The sequence below is a fragment of the Salvelinus alpinus genome, chromosome 28 (genome assembly GCF_045679555.1).
Source record: "Salvelinus alpinus chromosome 28, SLU_Salpinus.1, whole genome shotgun sequence".
Taxonomy (NCBI): Eukaryota; Metazoa; Chordata; class Actinopteri; order Salmoniformes; family Salmonidae; genus Salvelinus; species Salvelinus alpinus.
Genome location: NC_092113.1, coordinates 25,151,178 through 25,172,358, shown reverse-complemented (window position 1 = coordinate 25,172,358; position 21,181 = coordinate 25,151,178). Strand labels below are relative to the sequence as shown.

At 46.0% G+C, this 21,181-nt stretch overlaps 1 protein-coding gene across 8 annotated transcripts in view; it reads left to right on the top strand.

Moving 5' to 3' along the window:
* Positions 1-21,181, top strand: part of LOC139557481 (segment polarity protein dishevelled homolog DVL-1-like) — a 48,612-nt gene that overhangs the window by 5,084 nt on the left and 22,347 nt on the right. For 6 of the 8 annotated variants that reach the window (XM_071372353.1, XM_071372352.1, XM_071372351.1 and 3 more), the window contains exons 2-4: positions 2,396-2,465; positions 5,572-5,693; positions 15,788-15,906. In XM_071372353.1, the coding sequence (XP_071228454.1) occupies positions 2,396-2,465; positions 5,572-5,693; positions 15,788-15,906 (311 nt within the window). Of the gene's footprint in view, positions 1-2,395; positions 2,466-5,571; positions 5,694-15,787; positions 15,907-18,591; positions 20,904-21,181 lie in introns of those variants that run through there. The other 2 variants (XM_071372355.1, XM_071372354.1) reach the window with 2 other exon arrangements.

Below are 21,181 nucleotides of genomic sequence, written 5' to 3'. Positions count from 1 at the left end.
TTTTCCGCAGCAACCAGTGATCCGGGTCAACAGCATCAATGTAACAGTATAACTTTAAACCGTCCCCTCGCCCCGACACGGGCGCGAACCAGGGACCCTCTGCACACATCAACAACTGACGCCCACGAAGCATCGTTACCCTTCGCTCCACAAAGGCCGCGGCCCTTGCAGAGCAAGGGGCAACACTACATCTAGGTTTCAGAGCAAGTGACGTAACTGATTGAAACGCTACTAGCGCGTACCCGCTAACTAGCTAGCCATTTCACATCCGTTACACCCAGTGGGTAGCTACTGGATGTGTTTGTGCATGGGGATTCGGTGTAGCAAATTCTGATGCTGAAATCAGTTGGAATATGAAAGTATGCATGAAGAAAGGTCATGGTTTACAGAGTGCACATCATTTTGTTTCCTTTGGACGTTTGTCTGGATTCCTTTGGTTTTAATGCTTTTAACAGAGAGAGAGTGAGAGAGAGATTGTTACAATTCATGTTGTATCTAGCTTATTTTATCAACTTATTACACTTAAACAGGATCATTGACCACTAATTTACCAATATAATGTTGTTCAGTTTAGAACAGGATTCAATTAGCTCTGCTAATAATATATCAGAGTCCCATCCCAAGACCGTAAGAGTTAAAAGTCGATGACTTTGACTATAGGCTTTCTGTTTCTATTGACCGCTCCCACATCCTCCCAAGTTACCTTCAGTTGGTCATGTGGCTGTAGACAGAGGATGCATACACTTCCTACCTAATGATGAGAATCACACCCCCTCTTCCTCTCTGTGGTTGAACAGAACAGGCCACACACACAGCAGCATTCTGTCTCTGTGTTAGTCAGTTACAGCCACAAGTCTACGTTATCTCTCTCCACCACTCCCACAGTACAGTATAATACAGCCGCAGCAGAACACAGTCACTCGCTGTTGTCATGTGCGTAGGAACTCCTGGCAATGTCTGAAGGGGAAAATAAGTAAATCAATGGAGCAGCAGTTTCATAGAAATGCAGTATAAAGTCTTCATCAGACGCTCTGTTGCTTTTCTTTCAAGTGGTCCCTTTGTCCTGTTCATGTTCCAGAATTCACCTATATTAGCTATTATTCTCCCACCTTTGAGATAGGCATAACTACAGCCCAGGATTGTAGCCCAGGACTGTTTCTGTGTGTCTGTGTATATCCTCTGCCTCCAGACCAGGCCTGCTCTAGTCTGTACTGTGTGACAGGAGCCCAGCAGGTGTGGCTGGTTACTGGCCCAGGGGTCAGAGGGTAAATGGGAGATATTTTTGTTGGGAATTTACAGTCTAAGATGTACATGCTGAAGTCAACCAGTCTATTAATACCCGTCTAACTCCTGACACCCAGGCGGGTAGTACCTTGTCCCTTTTTCACCGCAACACAACCACTCTCACTATTCTAGGGCTGGGCTGGGTGGAGAGGCACACTCTTAGAAAAAAGTTTTCCTAAAGGGTTTTGCGACTATCCACATAGGATAACACTTTTTGGTTCCAGTTAGAACCCTTTCTTGTTCCAGTTAGAACTCTTTTGGGTTCCATGTAGAACCCTCTGTGGAAAGGGTTCCAAATGGAACCCAAAAGGGTTCTACCTGGAACCAAAGGGGGATCTTCAAAGGTTTCTCCTATGGGAACAGCCGATGGACCCTTTTTGGTTCTAGATAGCACCTTTTTTTCTAAGAGTGTAGGGGATAGCCTATATATTTGGAATTTGATGTGATGACGATATGTACAATATATTGTGTGCACAGGATAAATACAGATTCAATGTATTTCCTCAATGCCCAGACCTGTCACACATACACATACACGCATACAGCACACAGCGCACAAACAGGTTTGCATCGTCTTCACTTTGCTGTTGATCTATGTGCTTGTCCATGTAATGTTTCTGCACTAATATCATGTTGTTGTAGTTAGTCAGGGCCATTAATCACTTATGGAGGCTGAGGCTCAACATCTATCAGCTTTCAATGGACTTAGTCAACAGTAACATAGGTGCCGAGCCCTTTACGGTCGAAAAGTGGAAAATTCTACTGATTAAGCATGAATCTGTGCAGAGCAGGACAGGGTAGTAGAAATTATCCCTGGGTGTTAGGCTAGCAACTGTGTGCTGAGGACTGACTCTCTCTGTCTCTGTCTCTCTCTCTGTCTCTCTCTCTCTCTCTCTCTCTCTCTCTCTCTCTCTCTCTCTCTCTCTCTCTCTCTCTCTCTCTCTCTCTCTCTCTCTCTCTCTCTCTCTCTCTCTTTCTCTCTCTCCCTCTCTCTCTCTCTCTCTCTCTCTCTCTCTCTCTCTCTCTCTCTCTCTCTCTCTCTCTCTCTCTCTCTCTCTCTCTCTCTCTCTCTCTGTGTGCGCGTGTGTGTGTTTGCTTGTCCATTCCACAGGGTTGTCAAAGAGGAGATTTCCGATGACAACGCCAAGTTGCCCTGCTTCAACGGGAGAGTGGTGTCCTGGGTAAGTGAGATGAATGGCGCCCCCGCGGCGTCACCCCCTGTCCCGTAGCTCCTCTCCCCGTCTCATTGCTCTCCTCTCCACCTCGCTGCGGCTCGCTGGCTCAGCGGTAGCTAAAGATACGTGTAGTGTAACGCTCCATATAGTGTATCTACCTAGAGAGATCACACTGTCACGCCTCCACAGTACAACACTCAAGACTCTACAGTAGAGAGGGATTCACTCATTGTTGAGCTTCTATGCTAAGTGCCTTATACAGGTGTGAGCTCAGCCAATGGGAGATGAACTAAGCCATGGTTACACAACGACATCACAACAGTCCAAGCTTGACAGTTTTACTAGCAATATCAAACAGTATTCTACCAACAAATGAGGTCAGTTAACAATCATTTACATTGGCCTACCTAAGGATACGAGACGCAGGTTAATTTGGTATAGTTGTACATAGTGCTAGGAGCAGTGATGCATACATTATCATGACAGACTGTACTGCATACCATTCCTGTGAATTATATATTGGGAAATGTAAATAGAGATCTTTATATTAGCCTTTCCCAGTGTCTTAACCATGTCCCAGTGTCTTAACCTTATCCCAGTGTCTTAACCATGTCACAGTGTCTTAAGCATGTCATAGTGTCTTAACCATGTCCCAGTGTCTTAACCTTGTCCCAGTGTCTTAACCATGTCCCAGTGTCTTAACCATGTCCCAGTGTCTTAATCATGTCCCAGTGTCTTAATCATGTCCCAGTGTCTTAATCATGTCCCAGTGTCTTAACCTTGTCCCAGTGTCTTAACCATGTCCCAGTGTCTTAACCATGTCCTAGTGTCTTAACCATGTCCCAGTGTCTTAATCATGTCCCAGTGTCTTAATCATGTCCCAGTGTCTTAACCTTGTCCCAGTGTCTTAATCATGTCCCAGTGTCTTAACCATGTCCTAGTGTCTTAACCTTGTCCCAGTGTCTTAACCATGTCCCAGTGTCTTAACCTTGTCCTAGTGTCTTAACCTTGTCCCAGTGTCTTGACCTTGTCCCAGTGTCTTAACCATGTCCCAGTGTCTTAACCATGTCCTAGTGTCTTAACCATGTCCCAGTGTCTTAACCTTGTCCCAGTGTCTTAACCATGTCCCAGTGTCTTAACCATGTCCCAGTGTCTTAACCTTGTCCCAGTGTCTTAACCTTGTCCCAGTGTCTTAACCATGTCCCAGTGTCTTAACCATGTCCCAGTGTCTTAACCTTGTCCCAGTGTCTTAACCATGTCCCAGTGTCTTAACCATGTCCCAGTGTCTTAACCATGTCCCAGTGTCTTAACCATGTCCCAGTGTCTTAATCATGTCCCAGTGTCTTAATCATGTCCCAGTGTCTTAACCTTGTCCCAGTGTCTTAATCATGTCCCAGTGTCTTAACCATGTCCTAGTGTCTTAACCGTGTCCCAGTGTCTTAACCATGTCCCAGTGTCTTAACCTTGTCCTAGTGTCTTAACCTTGTCCCAGTGTCTTGACCTTGTCCCAGTGTCTTAACCATGTCCCAGTGTCTTAACCATGTCCTAGTGTCTTAACCATGTCCCAGTGTCTTAACCTTGTCCCAGTGTCTTAACCATGTCCCAGTGTCTTAACCATGTCCCAGTGTCTTAACCTTGTCCCAGTGTCTTAACCTTGTCCCAGTGTCTTAACCATGTCCCAGTGTCTTAACCATGTCCCAGTGTCTTAACCTTGTCCCAGTGTCTTAACCATGTCCCAGTGTCTTAACCATGTCCCAGTGTCTTAACCATGTCCCAGTGTCTTAACCATGTCCCAGTGTCTTAACCATGTCCCAGTGTCTTAACCATGTCCCAGTGTCTTAATCATGTCCCAGTGTCTTAATCATGTCCCAGTGTTATTAGATTCTCCCTCTGGCATGTTCCTTTAACACTCATTATCATGGTTCAAATGAAAGCAGAGCAGCTGTATCTATGGGCCATTTTACATAAGCTTTTGTGCTCACACGCGCACACAGTCACCAGAGTGAAAGCAATGTGAGCTGCGTCGTTCCCTCTGTTTCCCAATGTATTTATACATAGCCACCAGCTTTCCTCAGGCCCCTTCGGTGCATCTCATTTAAACAGTATCTCTCTCTTATGTCTCTCAGATAGTTCTCTATGTCTGTTTGTGTGTATCTGGGTCTGTTTATCTGTTGTGTGTCTCTGTGTCTCTCTCAATGTCTGTTTGTGTGTATCTGGGTCTGTTTATCTGTTGTGTGTCTCTGTGTCTCTCTCTATGTCTGTTTGTGTGTATCTGGGTCTGTTTATCTGTTGTGTGTCTCTGTGTCTCTCTCTATGTCTGTTTGTGTGTATCTGGGTCTGTTTATCTGTTGTGTGTCTCTGTGTCTCTCTCTATGTGTGTTTGAGTGTATCTGGGTCTGTTTATCTGTTGTGTGTCTCTGTGTCTCTCTCTATGTCTGTTTGTGTGTATCTGGGTCTGTTTATCTGTTGTGTGTCTCTGTGTCTCTCTCTATGTCTGTTTGTGTGTATCTGGGTGTGTTTATCTGTTGTGTGTCTCTGTGTCTCTCTCTATGTGTGTTTGACTGTATCTGGGTCTGTTTATCTGTTGTGTGTCTCTGTGTCTCTCTCTATGTCTGTTTGTGTGTATCTGGGTCTGTTTATCTGTTGTGTGTCTCTGTGTCTCTGTCTATGTGTGTTTGAGTGTATCTGGGTCTGTTTATCTGTTGTGTGTCTCTGTGTCTCTCTCTATGTCTGTTTGTGTGTATCTGGGTCTGTTTATCTGTTGTGTGTCTCTGTGTCTCTCTCTATGTCTGTTTTTGTGACTGAATATGTTTGTCTGTCTCTTTGTCTGTTACTTTCTACCTCTTTTCCAGTCCCTGTTTCTATACCTGTCTCTATGGGTATTTCTATGTTCATATTAGTCTCTGTTATTAGGTCTGACTCACCCCTCTCTCTCTCTCTCGCTCTCTCTCTTTCTCTCTCTCTATCACTCTCTCTCTCTCTCTATCACTCTCTCTCTCTCTCTCTCTCTCTCTCTCTCTGTCTCTCTCTTTCTCTCTCTCTCTCTCTCTCTCTCTCTCTCTCTCTCTCTCTCTCTCTCTCTCTCTCTCTCTCTGTGTGTGTGTGTCTGCAGCTCGTCCTGGCAGAGAGCTCTCACTCTGATGGGGGGTCCCAGTGTACAGAGAGCCACCCGGAGCTGCCACCCCCCCTGGAGAGGACAGGGGGCATCGGTGACTCCCGCCCACCCTCCTTCCAGTGAGTACACAGCACTGGCTGCATATGTGTCCTATTGCACATAAACACCATGCGCACATCATTTACACATTACATACACAAATACAGTGGGGCAAAAAAGTATTTAGTCAGCCACCAATTGTGCAAGTTCTCCCACTTAAAAAGATGAGAGAGGCCTGTAATTTTCATCATAGGTACACTTCAACTATGACAGACAAAATGAGGGAAAACAAATCCAGAAAATCACATTGTAGGATTTTTTATTAATTTATTTGCAAATTATGGTGGAAAATAAGTATTTGGTCAATAACAAACGTTTATCTCAATACTTTGTTATATACCCTTTGTTGGCAATGACAGAGGTCAAACGTTTTCTGTAAGTCTTCACAAGGTTTTCACACACTGTTGCTGGTATTTTGGCCCATTCCTCCATGCAGATCTCCTCTAGAGCAGTGATGTTTTGGGGCTGTTGCTGGGCAACACGGACTTTCAACTCCCTCCAAAGATTTTCTATGGGGTTGAGATCTGGAGACTGGCTAGGCCACTCCAGGACCTTGAAATGCTTCTTACGAAGCCACTCCTTCGTTGCCCGGGCGGTGTGTTTGGGATCATTGTCATGCTGAAAGACCCAGCCACGTTTCATCTTCAATGCCCTTGCTGATGGAAGGAGGTTTTCACTCAAAATCTCACGATACATGGCCCCATTCATTCTGCCCTTTACATGGATCAGTCGTCCTGGTCCCTTTGCAGAAAAACAGCCCCAAAGCATGATGTTTCCACCCCCATGCTTCACAGTAGGTATGGTGTTCTTTGGATGCACCTCAGCATTCTTTGTCCTCCAAACATGACGAGTTGAGTTTTTACCAAAAAGTTCTATTTTGGTTTCATCTGACCATATGACATTCTCCCAATCTTCTTCTGCATCATCCAAATGCTCTCTAGCAAACTTCAGACGGGCCTGGACATGTACTGGCTTAAGCAGGGGGACACGTCTGGCACTGCAGGATTTGAGTCCCTGGCGGCGTAGTGTGTTACTGATGGTAGGCTTTGTTACTTTGGTCCCAGCTCTCTGCAGGTCATTCACTAGGTCCCCCCGTGTGGTTCTGGGATTTTTGCTCACCGTTCTTGTGATCATTTTGACCCCACGGGGTGAGATCTTGCGTGGAGCCCCAGATCGAGGGAGATTATCAGTGGTCTTGTATGTCTTCCATTTCCTAATAATTGCTCCCACAGTTGATTTCTTCAAACCAAGCTGCTTACCTATTGCATATTCAGTCTTCCCAGCCTGGTGCAGGTCTACAATTTTGTTTCTGGTGTCCTTTGACAGCTCTTTGGCCATAGTGGAGTTTGGAGTGTGACTGTTTGAGGTTGTGGACAGGTGTCTTTTATACTGATAACAAGTTCAAACAGGTGCCATTAATACAGGTAACGAGTGGAGGACAGAGGAGCCTCTTAAAGAAGAAGTTACAGGTCTGTGAGAGCCAGAAATCTTGCTTGTTTGTAGGTGACCAAATACTTATTTTCCACCATAATTTGCAAATAAATTCATTAAAAATCCTACAATGTGATTTTCTGGATTTTTTTCTTCTCATTTTGTCTGTCATAGTTGAAGTGTACCTATGATAAAAATTACAGGCCTCTCTCATCTTTTTAAGTGGGAGAACTTGCACAATTGGTGGCTGACTAAATACTATTTTGCCCCACTGTACATGTGTACACACACACACACACACACACACACACACACACACACACACACACACACACACACACACACACACACACACACACACACACACACACACACACACATGCACCATGTCACCTTTGTAATTCACTGCAAGCCATATGCTAATCAGAATCTGGAGAACTCATCACACAGGGGCCAAGCCGAGCGCACACGGGAGGTGCATGTGTGTGTTAGTGTGTAGGTGTGTGTGTGTGTGTAAGTGTGTAGGTGTGTGTGTGCCAGGGTTCACGCTAGCAAACTCTCACTTACCGTGCTCACCAATGAAGTGGCATCCCTCCCATCTGTGGGGTAGCAGTCTGCTCATCTATGCAGATAGCTAAGCTTCCTCAGAGCGGCTCCACAAACAGCCATGATAGGGTAAACATCTTCAGGGAGAGACTGCTGCCATTGAATGCTTCTATTCGTGTTGAGATACTATTGTCCCCATAGGATAACCTTTTTTGGGTTCCATGTAGAAGCCTCTTGGGAAAAGTGTATACATGGAACCCAAAAAAGGTTATCCTATGGGGACAGCCAAAGAACCCTTTTGGGTACAGCAGTTGGCTGTACCTGCGCCAACACTCCTGTATTTTTCATCCTATATCTTGTTCTCCATCTTCTTTTTAAATAGCAAGCCAACCTGTTTTCAGCACTTTTATTTCCATGATTGATCAAAAGTCATTTTCTCATGCTGTCACGTCGCTCTGCAGCAGACATGTTTGGAACATCAAATCGCAATATCAAATCGCAATAAATATTGCATCGGCACCTACGTATCGTGATAATTTCGTATCGTAAGGTCCCTGGCAATTCCCAGCACTACCAGTTAAAAGTTAGTAAAGATATATTATGAGGCCAGACAATGTGTGGTGTTATTACTACATCGATGGGTTAAAAACTTAGGAGCGAACTCCGCTTCTCGAATGTTGTTTGACCCTTATGCAAGCACTACACTTTGACTTCAAACAGACTGATTAAAGATTCTCACTGTACTTGCAAAGAGAGAGACCCCCAAAGCCAAATTTAGCAGGAAATTCTGTGGGCCCTGGGCTGGAGTTGTTAGTGCCATTACAGCAGTGCGTTAGCTTCTGCAGGGGTCTGTATTGAGAGCATGCAATCTGTCATGTTCCAGTATCTCTTTATCTACTGTTTGACATCCTGGCTTTTTGCCCTCCGCGGGCTGCTGCTCCCTGCTGCTTGGCTGTCAGCCTGCCTGATGATTTTATTGTTCGGGCCTCCTCTCTTCCTGCTGCGTCTACTGCCACCTTGTGGTCAAATATGGGCATGTCGGTTCGGCTCCCACACGACAAGGACTTAACTTCCTATTCCCCCCTCACTTTCTCTCCCCTTGCTCTCTCTCTCTCTCGCTCTTTCTCCCTCTCTTTCAGACAGGCAGTGTTTTTTCTCTGGTCATTAGTAGGCCTATGGTGAATTCCCCATAGTGAGCTTCTGTCATTCTCAGCCTCACTCTGAAAATAGACAGAATATTATTACCAATTCATTTTGTTATTGTGCTTTATTCATGTATTTCATGGATCCATTCCTGTATGAATGGCTGTGTTTGATGCAGGACAGAATAGGAGTTTGGGCTGAGTGTGGTGCAGAGCAGGCAGAATTAATGTGCTTCTGCCTGATAATCCGGATTAGCGAACAACCATCTCTGTTTCCCCGGGGGTGATAGGCGGTTAGCAGGGCGGGGGGATCACAGCTGGCAGCCCCCCATCCCCCTCTCCCAACCCAGCCTCCATCCCTTGGTAATCTCACACAGGATCAGCCGACACAGGCGATCAGCCTACCCCTTCCAGGCTGGACGGCTGCCATAGACAAACAACATCCACACCACACTGGCCAATCCCTGCCATAGACAGATAATATAAACATACTGCCCCATCCCTGCATTATCCCTGCCATAGACAGATAATATAAACATACTTCCCATCCCTGCATTATCCCTGCCATAGACAGATAATATAAACATACTGCCCCATCCCTGCATTATCCCTGCCATAGACAGATAATATAAACATACTGCCCCATCCCTGCTTTATCCCTGCCATAGACAGATAATATAAACATACTTCCCATCCCTGCATTATCCCTGCCATAGACAGATAATATAAACATACTGCCCATCCCTGCTTTATCCCTGCCATAGACAGATAATATAAACATACTGCCCCATCCCTGCCATAGACAGATAATATAAACATACTGCCCCATCCCTGCATTATCCCTGCCTGAGACAGATAATATTAACATACTGCCCCATCCCTGCATTATCCCTGCCATAGACAGATAATACACTGCTCAAATAAATAAAGGGAACACTTAAACAACACAATGTAACTCCAAGTCAATCACACTTCTGTGAAATCAAACTGTCCACTTAGGAAGCAACATTGATTGACAATACATTTCACATGCTGTTGTGCAAATGGAATAGACAACAGGTGGAAATTATAGGCAATTAGCAAGACACCCCCAATAAAGGAGTGGTTCTGCAGGTGGTGACCACAGACCACTTCTCAGTTGCTATGCTTCCTGGCTGATGTTTTGGTCACTTTTGAATGCTGGCGGTGCTTTCACTCTAGTGGTAGCATGAGACGGAGTCTACAACCCACACAAGTGCCTCAGGTAGTGCAGCTCATCCAGGATGGCATATCAATGCGAGCTGTGGCAAGAAGGTTTGCTGTGTCTGTCAGCGTAGTGTCCAGAGCATGGATGCGCTACCAGGAGACAGGCCAGTACATCAGGAGACGTGGAGGAGGCCGTAGGAGGGCAACAACCCAGCAGCAGGACCGCTACCTCCGCCTTTGTGCAAGGAGGAGCAGGAGGAGCACTGCCAGAGCCCTGCAAAATGACCTCCAGCAGGCCACAAATGTGCATGTGTCTGCTCAAACGGTCAGAAACAGACTCCATGAGGGTGGTATGAGGGCCCGACGTCCACAGGTGAGGGTTGTGCTTACAGCCCAACACCGTGCAGGACGTTTGGCATTTGCCAGAGAACACCAAGATTGGCAAATTCGCCACTGGCGCCCTGTGCTCTTCACAGATGAAAGCAGGTTCACACTGAGCACATGTGACAGACGTGACAGAGTCTGGAGACACCGTGGAGAACGTTCTGCTGCCTGCAACATCCTCCAGCATGACCGGTTTGGCGGTGGGTCAGTCATGGTGTGGGGTGGCATTTCTTTGGAGGGCCGCACAGCCCTCCATGTGCTCGCCAGAGGTAGCCTGACTGCCATTAGGTACCGAGATGAGATCCTCAGACCCCTTGTGAGACCATATGCTGGTGCGGTTGGCCCTGGGTTCCTCCTAATGCAAGACAATGCTAGACCTCATGTGGCTGGAGTGTGTCAGCAGTTCCTGCAAGAGGAAGGCATTGATGCTATGGACTGGCCCGCCCATTCCCCAGACCTGAATCCAATTGAGCACATCTGGGACATCATGTCTCGCTCCATCCACCAACGCCACGTTGCACCACAGACTGTCCAGGAGTTGGCGGATGCTTTAGTCCAGGTCTGGGAGGAGATCCCTCAGGAGACCATCCGCCACCTCATCAGGAGCATGCCCAGGCGTTGTAGGGAGGTCATACAGGCACGTAGAGGCCACACACACTACTGAGCCTCATTTTGACTTGTTTTAAGGACATTACATCAAAGTTGGATCAGCCTGTAGTGTGGTTTTCCACTTTAATTTTGAGTGTGACTCCAAATCCAGACCTCCATGGGTTGATAAATTTGATATCCATTGATAATTTTTGTTGTCAGCACATTCAACTATGTAAAGAAAAAAGTATTTAATAAGAATATTTCATTCATTCAGATCTAGGATGTGTTATTTTAGTGTTCCCTTCATTTTTTTGAGCAGTGTATAAACATACTGCCCCATCCCTGCTTTATCCCTGCCTGAGACAGATAAAATTAACATACTGCCCCATCCCTGCATTATCCCTGCCATAGACAGATAATATTAACATACTGCCCCATCCCTGCTTTATCCCTGCCATAGACAGATAATATAAACATACTGCCCATCCCTGCATTATCCCTGCCTGAGACAGATAATATAAACATACTGCCCCATCCCTGCTTTATCCCTGCCATAGACAGATAATATAAACATACTGCCCATCCCTGCATTATCCCTGCCATAGACAGATAATATAAACATACTGCCCATCCCTGCATTATCCCTGCCATAGACAGATAATATTAACATACTGCCCCATCCCTGCTTTATCCGTGCCTGAGACAGATAATAACCTCTAGCTACAGACACAAAATGCCTCACCTGATCTATACCTGTGACTAATACAGTGTGTGTTTTTGCACACTGTTCTGGAGAGGCACAGATGCATCATTACATTCAGATGTAGAAACATGTTTACCATTCATCCCTCTGAATGAGCATGTCACAGCTGACCCACTCCTGTGTTGCTACTATATATATATGTGTGTTGTTAATGTGCACGCATCAGCCTCATCCACTCATGGCTCCTAAGGCTGATGAGACGGCGGCTTATATACCCTGAGGACTATAATGCATGAGTTACTTACTGTGTAGTCATGTGCACTCGTGTGTACGTACGTATATAAATACTAGTGTGCGCATGCGCTCGTGTTGTCCAGGTGCGTTCATGCATGATGCATAGGTCTAGTAGAGTGTGTATGTGCAGAGTGTGTATGTGTATGTGCAGAGTGTGTATGTGCAGAGTGTGTATGTGTATGTGCAGAGTGTGTATGTGCAGAGTGTGTTTGTGCTGAGTGTGTATGTGCAGAGTGTGTATGTGCAGAGTGTGTATGTGCAGAGTGTGTACGTGCAGAGTGTGTTTGTGCTGAGTGTGTATGTGCAGAGTGTGTATGTGCAGAGTGTGTTTGTGCTGAGTGTGTATGTGCAGAGTGTGTATGTGCAGAGTGTGTATGTGTATGTGCAGAGTGTGTATGTGCAGAGTGTGTGTGTGCTGAGTGTGTATGTGCAGAGTGTGTATGTGCAGAGTGTGTATGTGCAGAGTGTATGTGTGCAGAGTGTGTATGTGCAGAGTGTGTATGTGCAGAGTGTGTACATGCAGAGTGTGTTTGTGCTGAGTGTGTATGTGCAGAGTGTGCGTGTGCAGAGTGTGTATGTGCAGAGTGTGCCTGTGCAGAGTGTGTTTGTGCTGAGTGTGTATGTGCAGAGTGTGTATGTGCAGAGTGTGTACGTGCAGAGTGTGTACGTGCAGAGTGTGTTTGTGCTGAGTGTGCATGTGCAGAGTGTGCGTGTGCAGAGTGTGCGTGTGCAGAGTGTGCGTGTGCAGAGTGTGTATGTGCAGAGTGTGTATGTGCAGAGTGTGTACGTGCAGAGTGTGTTTGTGCTGAGTGTGTATGTGCAGAGTGTGCGTGTGCAGAGTGTGCGTGTGCAGAGTGTGCGTGTGCAGAGTGTGTTTGTGCAGAGTGTGTATGTGCAGAGTGTGTATGTGCAGAGTGTGTATGTGCAGAGTGCGTATGTGTATGTGCAGAGTGTGTATGTGCAGAGTGTGTTTGTGCAGAGTGTGTTTGTGCAGAGTGTGTATGTGCAGAGTGTGTATGTGCAGAGTGTGTATGTGCAGAGTGTGTTTGTGCAGAGTGTGTATGTGCAGAGTGTGTTTGTGCAGAGTGTGTATGTGCAGAGTGTGTATGTGCAGAGTGTGTATGTGCAGAGTGCGTATGTGTATGTGCAGAGTGTGTATGTGCAGAGTGTGTTTGTGCAGAGTGTGTTTGTGCAGAGTGTGTATGTGCAGAGTGTGTATGTGCAGAGTGTGTATGTGCAGAGTGTGTTTGTGCAGAGTGTGTATGTGCAGAGTGTGTTTGTGCAGAGTGTGTATGTGCAGAGTGTGTATGTATGTGCAGAGTATGTTTGTGCAGAGTGTGTATTTGCAGAGTGTGTATGTGGAGAGTGTGTTTGTGCAGGGTGTGTATGTGCAGAGTGTGTATGTGCAGAGTGTGTATGTGCAGAGTGTGTTTGTGCAGAGTGTGTTTGTTTAGAGTGTGTTTGTGCAGAGTGTGTACGTGCAGAGTGTGTATGTGCAGAGTGTGTATGTGCAGAGTGTGTATGTGCAGAGTGTGTGTGTGTGTGCAGAGTGTGTATGCTCAGAGTGTGCGTGTGCAGAGTGTGCGTGTGCAGAGTGTGTATGTGCAGAGTGTGTATGTGCAGAGTGTGTATGTGCAGAGTGTGTATGTGCAGAGTGTGTTTGTGCAGCGTGTGTATGTATGTGCAGAGTGTGTTTGTGCAGAGTGTGTATGTGCAGAGTGTGTTTGTGCAGAGTGTGTATGTGCAGAGTGTGTATATGCAGAGTGTGTATGTGCAGAGTGTGTATGTATGTGCAGAGTGTGTATGTGCAGAGTGTGTTTGTGCAGAGTATGTTTGTGCAGAGTGTGTACGTGCAGAGTGTGCATGTGCAGAGTGTGTATGTGCAGAGTGTGTTTGTGCAGAGTGTGTATGTGCAGAGTGTGTTTGTGCAGAGTGTGTTTGTGCAGAGTGTGTATGTGCAGAGTGTGTATGTGCAGAGTGTGTATGTGCAGAGTGTGTTTGTGCAGAGTGTGTATGTGCAGAGTGTGTTTGTGCGGAGTGTGTATGTGCAGAGTGTGTATGTGCAGAGTGTGTATGTGCAGAGTGTGTATGTGTAGAGTGTGTACGTGCAGAGTGTGTATGTGCAGAGTGTGTATGTGCAGAGTGAGAGCAGTGTTCAGCAGGCTGGGTTGGTTGAGTTGTGTATGTGCAGAGTGTGTGTGTGCAGAGTGTGTATGTGCAGAGTGTGTACGTGCAGAGTGTGTATGTGCAGAGTGTGTATGTGCAGAGTGAGAGCAGTGTTCAGCAGGCTGGGTTGGTTGAGTTGTGTATGTGCAGAGTGTGTGTGTGCAGAGTGAGAGCAGTGTTCAGCAGGCTGGGTTGGTTGAGTTGTGTATGTGCAGAGTGTGTGTGTGCAGAGTGAGAGCAGTGTTCAGCAGGCTGGGTTGGTTGAGTTGTGTATGTGCAGAGTGTGTGTGTGCAGAGTGTGTATGTGCAGAGTGTGTATGTGCAGAGTGTGTATGTGCAGAGTGTGTATGTGCAGAGTGAGAGCCGTGTTCAGCAGGCTGGGTTGGTTGAGTTGTGTATGTGCAGAGTGTGTGTGTGCAGAGTGAGAGCAGTGTTCAGCAGGCTGGGTTGGTTGAGTTGTGTATGTGCAGAGTGTGTGTGTGCAGAGTGAGAGCAGTGTTCAGCAGGCTGGGTTGGTTGAGTTGTGTATGTGCAGAGTGTGTGTGTGCAGAGTGTGTATGTGCAGAGTGTGTATGTGCAGAGTGTGTATGTGCAGAGTGTGTATGTGCAGAGTGAGAGCCGTGTTCAGCAGGCTGGGTTGGTTGAGTTGTGTTTCTCACCAGCTTCAGGTTTCCTTTTTTAAAATGTGTGTTTTTTATTTGACCTTTATTTAACTAGGCAAGTCAATTAAGAACAAATTCTTATTTACAAACCCGGATGACGTCGGGCTCGTTGTGCGCCGCCCTATGGGACTCCCAATCACAGCCGGATGTGATACAGCCTGGATTCGAGCCAGGGACTGTAGTGACGCCTCTTGCACTGAAATGCAGTGACTTAGACCGCTGCGCTACACGGGAGCAGCGTTGACTAGTGATGGGTGTGTTTTACCCTGCTACCCTGAGACTAGAGCGTCTCACCCCTCTGAAGATAACCCTCCCTCCAGCACCTTCTATCCAGCCCTGTACAGGATGAGAAGAGTCCCAGCTCAGCCCACACCTGCTCTACCGGTCACACACACACACACACACACACACACACACACACACACACACACACACACACACACACACACACACACACACACACACACACACACACACACACACACACACACACACACACACACACACACACACACACACACACACACACACACACACACACACATAACACACACACACACAGACACACATAACACACACACACACACAGACACACAGACACACACACTCCATCCTCCCCCGTGCCACAGGAATCATCTGGGATTTCAATGGCCCTCCTCATTAGTACCAGGCAGCATTGGACAGAATGCATCTCTCTCAGGGTATCTGGTCATTAATGACACTTAGTGAAACACACATCACATACCACACCCCAACAACACATCTCTCATGGCCAGGGGGACTGAATATGAAACAGAGTCATCATTTGTTATAGAATAAATGTGGCAAAAACAAATAGAGACATTAAATGTATTTCTATAGCTTCCAAAATGTATTTTAGTGGAGGAGTGCCAAGATGGAGGCACAGTGGCTTCAACACAGCATTCCTATCAGTCATCTAGTGTATATATAAATTATTGGTTTCATTGTGGATCTACAGTTATTCAACTTTTTGAATGTGTGTATTTCAGTGCCAATGCGGTGAGCAGTCGGGATGGCCTGGACACAGAGACGGGCACAGAGTCCCTCCTGAGCCACCGTAGGGAGAGAGAGAGAGAACGTGCCCGGAGGAGAGCACGAGAGACTGAAAGTGAGTAACAATACACACACTTAGGATAACTACCTAAGTACAGTATGTGTGGTACTGTATCACCAATAACACATCATCACAATATCATTCTACATCATTTTAGCAATATACCCTCACAGTGCTGACATTGTTCAGTAACACCCCGAAAGGGTGGACTGTAAATAATGTCAAAAACAAATCAGAGGATTCACCGGGTTCAGATCTGCTGGTGACAGGTAAGTGGAACAGTTTGACCAAGATTGCTTTCGGCGCTTTCTCTCTTTCCCAAGAGGGTATTTTCCACCTGATGGTTTAACTTCAGGATGTGTGGGACTACTTTTCTTCCTATTATGACCATGCATGGAGTATAGCAGCTGGATGGGTGGTGGATGGATGGCCCCCCAAAAAATACAAAATAAAGCTATAGCATATATAGCATGTATAGCTGCCTCTCAGTTATTGTGGAGATCTGAAACCACCTTTGTATGTTTTTACTATTGGGAAGCTATTCAAATATACTCTTCTTTGTTGTTGCATATTTTATCCTTACTGCATGTACACATACAGTATCATGAATAATGGACATGGGAAAATGTCAGGAAACCTTCCTCTATCCTCCTTCAGGGACTTTCCTCTATCCTCCTTCAGGGACCTTCCTCTATCCTCCTTCAGGGACCTTCCTCTATCCTCCTTCAGGGACCTTCCTCTATCCTCCTTCAGGGACCTTCCTCTATCCTCCTTCAGGGACCTTCCTCTATCCTCCTTCAGGGACCTTCCTCTATCCTCCTTCAGGGACCTTCCTCTATCCTCCTTCAGGGACCTTCCTCTATCCTCCTTCAGGGACCTTCCTCTATTCTCCTTCAGGGACCTTCCTCTATCCTCCTTCAGGGACCTTCCTCTATCCTCCTTCAGGGACCTTCCTCTATCCTCCTTCAGGGACCTTCATCTATCCTCCTTCAGGGACCTTCATCTATCCTCCTTCAGGGACCTTCCTCTATTCTCCTTCAGGGACCTTCCTCTATCCTCCTTCAGGGACCTTCCTCTATTCTCCTTCAGGGACCTTCCTCTATCCTCCTTCAGGGACCTTCCTCTATTCTCCTTCAGGGACCTTCCTCTATCCTCCTTCAGGGACCTTCCTCTATCCTCCTTCAGGGACCTTCCTCTATCCTCCTTCAGGGACTTTCCTCTATCCTCCTTCAGGGACCTTCCTCTATCCTCCTTCAGGGACCTTCCTCTATCCTCCTTCAGGGACCTTCATCTATCCTCCTTCAGGGACCTTCCTCTATCCTCCTTCAGGGACCTTCCTCTATCCTCCTTCAGGGACCTTCCTCTATCCTCCTTCAGGGACCTTCCTCTATCCTCCTTCAGGGACCTTCCTCTATCCTCCTTCAGGGACCTTCCTCTATCCTCCTTCAGGGACCTTCCTTTATCCTCCTTCAGGGACCTTCATCTATCCTCCTTCAGGGACCTTCCTCTATCCTCCTTCAGGGACCTTCCTCTATCCTCCTTCAGGGACCTTCCTCTATCCTCCTTCAGGGACCTTCCTCTATCCTCCTTCAGGGACTTTCCTCTATCCTCCTTCAGGGACCTTCCTCTCATCCCACCATTCTGTTGTCCAGAGAGTAACTAAGCACATTACATGTCACCTCTCTTTCTACACTCAGAATGAATGTGTGCGGTGTAGTGCTTTGAGAAATATCATATTTTAAGATGGCACTTTGGACAATATCATTATTAGCAATTCTGATTCTTCCAATAATAATAGTCACTCCTACTCATTTCCACATTTAATCCTACTCCTGGACCCGGTTCAACAGTGTGATGATGTTGGTGTCTATATTTTCCTTTCAACAACTACTGTAATGTGTCAGCCTATAGTCCCTGCTGTCTGTTCCTCTGTTTCTCCTCCATCAATGCCCACAGCAGATAGAGCCAGAGACAGTCCTTTTATCTCTTTATCTCATCACTCCATCTCTTCCTCCCCAGATCTGCTGTTCACAGCGAGCCTGGCTGTGTGGATCCTGCAGCTCCAGGCTCATTAACCAAATACTCATTCATTTATGTGGCTTAATTAGGATGAGCAAGATAAAGCATCAGGCTGGTTGGTACTGTAGAGACGAGAGAGCTGTAAAGTCTATGTGTAATACAGGGGCATTTGTGTACATGTGTGTACCTGCTGTCCTACTGGGAAACAAAGTACAGAGCTGGGATCATGTAACCTATCTCTTCTCCTCTCACTACAACCTTTGTTTTTCTAGCCACGCTGTTAAGTTCTGATTTGAGAAAGTGAAAATAGGGCTGTGTGTCATGTCCCTGTGGCCCTCTCTAGAAATAGCAGCCAGTAGCAGCCCCTCTGTTGAGGAGTAATAATCTCTCTCTCTCTCTCTCTCTCTCTCTCTCTCTCTCTCTCTCTCTCTCTCTCTCTCTCTCTCTCTCTCTCTCTCTCTCTCTCTCTCTCTCTCTCTCTCTCTCTCTCTCTCCCTCCCTCTTCCACCCCTACTTCCATCTGGTTTCATTGCCTGCCGGCCTGCTAGTTAGTTAGTGCTAATTAAATGAGAGTGTCAGGGAACAGGGCATGTCCCTCATGGTGAACACACTGCTTCATGGCTCATAAAACTCTGCCCTACACTGCTCAATATAATCAAATTCAGGCTTTATTTGTTTAGAGCGCTGCAATGCCATGGTGGTCATTCAATCTGTGTCCTTGACTTAAAGGCCCAGGCCCATCCAGCGACATGTAAAGTTATCCTGCCTGGCACTGCAGCAGTAGTATAGCAGGAATTCTCCTCTTTCTTTAAGTGCCACTGTGTCTGTGTGAATGCAGCCTGCTTTACAATGAACAGAGCAGGGTGAATCAGTGTTTTAACAGAGGTAAACATATCCCTTGTTCTCTCGTTTCTGGCTGTAGGTATGTGAGAATGAATGGATGAATAATGCAGTGTTTGACAGGGTGAGGAGAGTGGACAGCTGGAGACTGGGCCCACAGGACACTGTGGAGGTATGGGAGAGGATCTGTTTCAGGGCCACAGGCCTTTTAGCTGTGCTACCTGCACTGGGAGATGAGGGGGGTAGTAGGTGAACTGAGACCCCTGTCTGTCCGTCTGGCTATATCACGCTGTGGCTTTGGCAGGACTGTTATGACACCAACAATAGGTGTATTGACTCCAGAGTGGTTTTACTAATCACTGTATAATAGCCAAATCAAAATGTAGGCAGCAATAATCCAGAATATTTATATTCAGTTGAAATGTATAGAGGTCAAATGAGCATTCCTAAATGTTTAAGATGCTTGGAACCTAGTGTTAAGCAACATTTTTCATTGAAACATTTGCTATTATGTGAGTGTATTGTGATGAAGGGAGAGCACGAGCTTCGTACTTCTGAGAGGCTTTGGCACTGTTAATCACCTGATGGCACCATCACCTGTGGCGGTTAGAGATATGCTCGTGCATCATATAAAATCCCATCAAATGCTGGGCTATCTCTCCGCACTTTGGAATGCAGTTCTCTAATAGGTCAGAGAGAGATTATCAGACATTCAGTCGTGTGCCGTGGGATGGGAGTGCGGGGGAATATTTTCGCGCTACCAATTCGTTCAGTTTCTCAGTGCGTCGCACGAGATCACTGGCTCTCTGATCTGACTCTCCCGCGGTTGAGGTAAGATAATCAAATTTGCTAATGGAATTGCTGTATAGGGTAGTTTGTAGTCCACTGGCTGTTAAATGGTAGATACATGTGATGGAAGTAAATTATTTAGGTCCTTTCTTTTAGGTTAATGCAGGTTATTGTCTAACCTTTTCAACAGTAAATTCAAAGGCTATCTGTAGCCTACCTACTATTATGTGATCAATTATTTTTGCAATTTTATATTTTGCAATACTAGTAAAGAAATCCATTCTAGATATGGCTGAACGAGGAAGCAACTAATATTATCATCATCCAGCTGCTGACATTTTTTATTATAGATATCTTTTGTGCTTATGCAAGTATTTATTTTCCTATTGTGTAGACTACATTCTATTGAAGAGTTTGACTGTTTTGTGAATGGAGTAGCCTAAGTGAATGTATTTTAGACAGTCTAATAGATAGCGATCATAATGGTTTATTATATCCTACATAATCACCCACCTTATCATACCGTAATAACTTCATTTTAGCAGATAATGTATGACATTCCAATCCCTCATGATAATTACTTTATGGCTCTAAAATCATGGCATGAAAAAAATCCTGATCCAATCTGAGTAATGGAGGATAGAAGGCAGCTTTGGCACTGAAGGCTTATAGTTCACAGCACAGTGTCCCAAAATAGAATAGGTTTGATTTATTGTTTTTGAATTGTTTGGTCAATGAGTATAGTAGTAGATGACATGCCAATGAATCAGGTGTATGCCTACCACAGTGCCCATGACTGTAAGAGTCAGACATTTGTAGAATTTAATAAGTCAAGATACCTCGCTGCGAGACACCTGCCATTGACTGTGATGAGCAAAAAGGAGAAAATATTATGTTGAGTGATTGTGTTATCTCTCTTCGTTTCACAGTATCTTTCTCCAAATTCACAATTTTTTTGTTGGTCTTTTTCCACTGCCTTCATTGTAGATAAGGATTGGAGTCTGCCTGCCAGCAGCCTGTCATTGGGCAAAGAACCTGGTCCTCCTCACAGGGGTTGCGAGACAGACAGGCGCTGGGAGAGTGGGGACAGAGCACTACACAGACACCAGACAGTCTCAGTTTTGCACCTGAGACATACAGCTCTGCTGTTTATTTGTGTGTGTATGTGGTGTGTGTATGTGGTGTGTGTATGTGGTGCGTGTGAGTGTATGTGTGTGTGTATGTGTGTGTGTGTGTGTGTGTGCGCACCCTTTGGGCTGAGTCAGTAATGGGCACCACCACATTATTGGAATGTTTTGGTCGCTCGCGGAGAACGCAGGGTCAGCCACGCCCTCGCCGTTTTGCCAGAGCCTTCCAGCCAATCCGCTGTCACCCTGCTGAGACAGGACCCCTCCCCTGCCACTGTATGTATTGGGGGTAGATGTGGGAGAAAGGTGTTGGGAATTTGAGACACTGATGTTATTGTTTTGGTAGATCAGAGGTAGCTCTTATTTTCCACTGCCAACTGATAACACATGAACTAAAGTCTATGGTATCATATTTGATAATACACTGCATAAAGATGTTATTCACAAGTCCACTGAAACCTTTGTTTGCCATACCATCACATACAGTAAAGGTACGATGCCATGTTTGCCACTGGGCTTCCTTCTGTAATAGTGAATCACTAGTAAATGCTTCC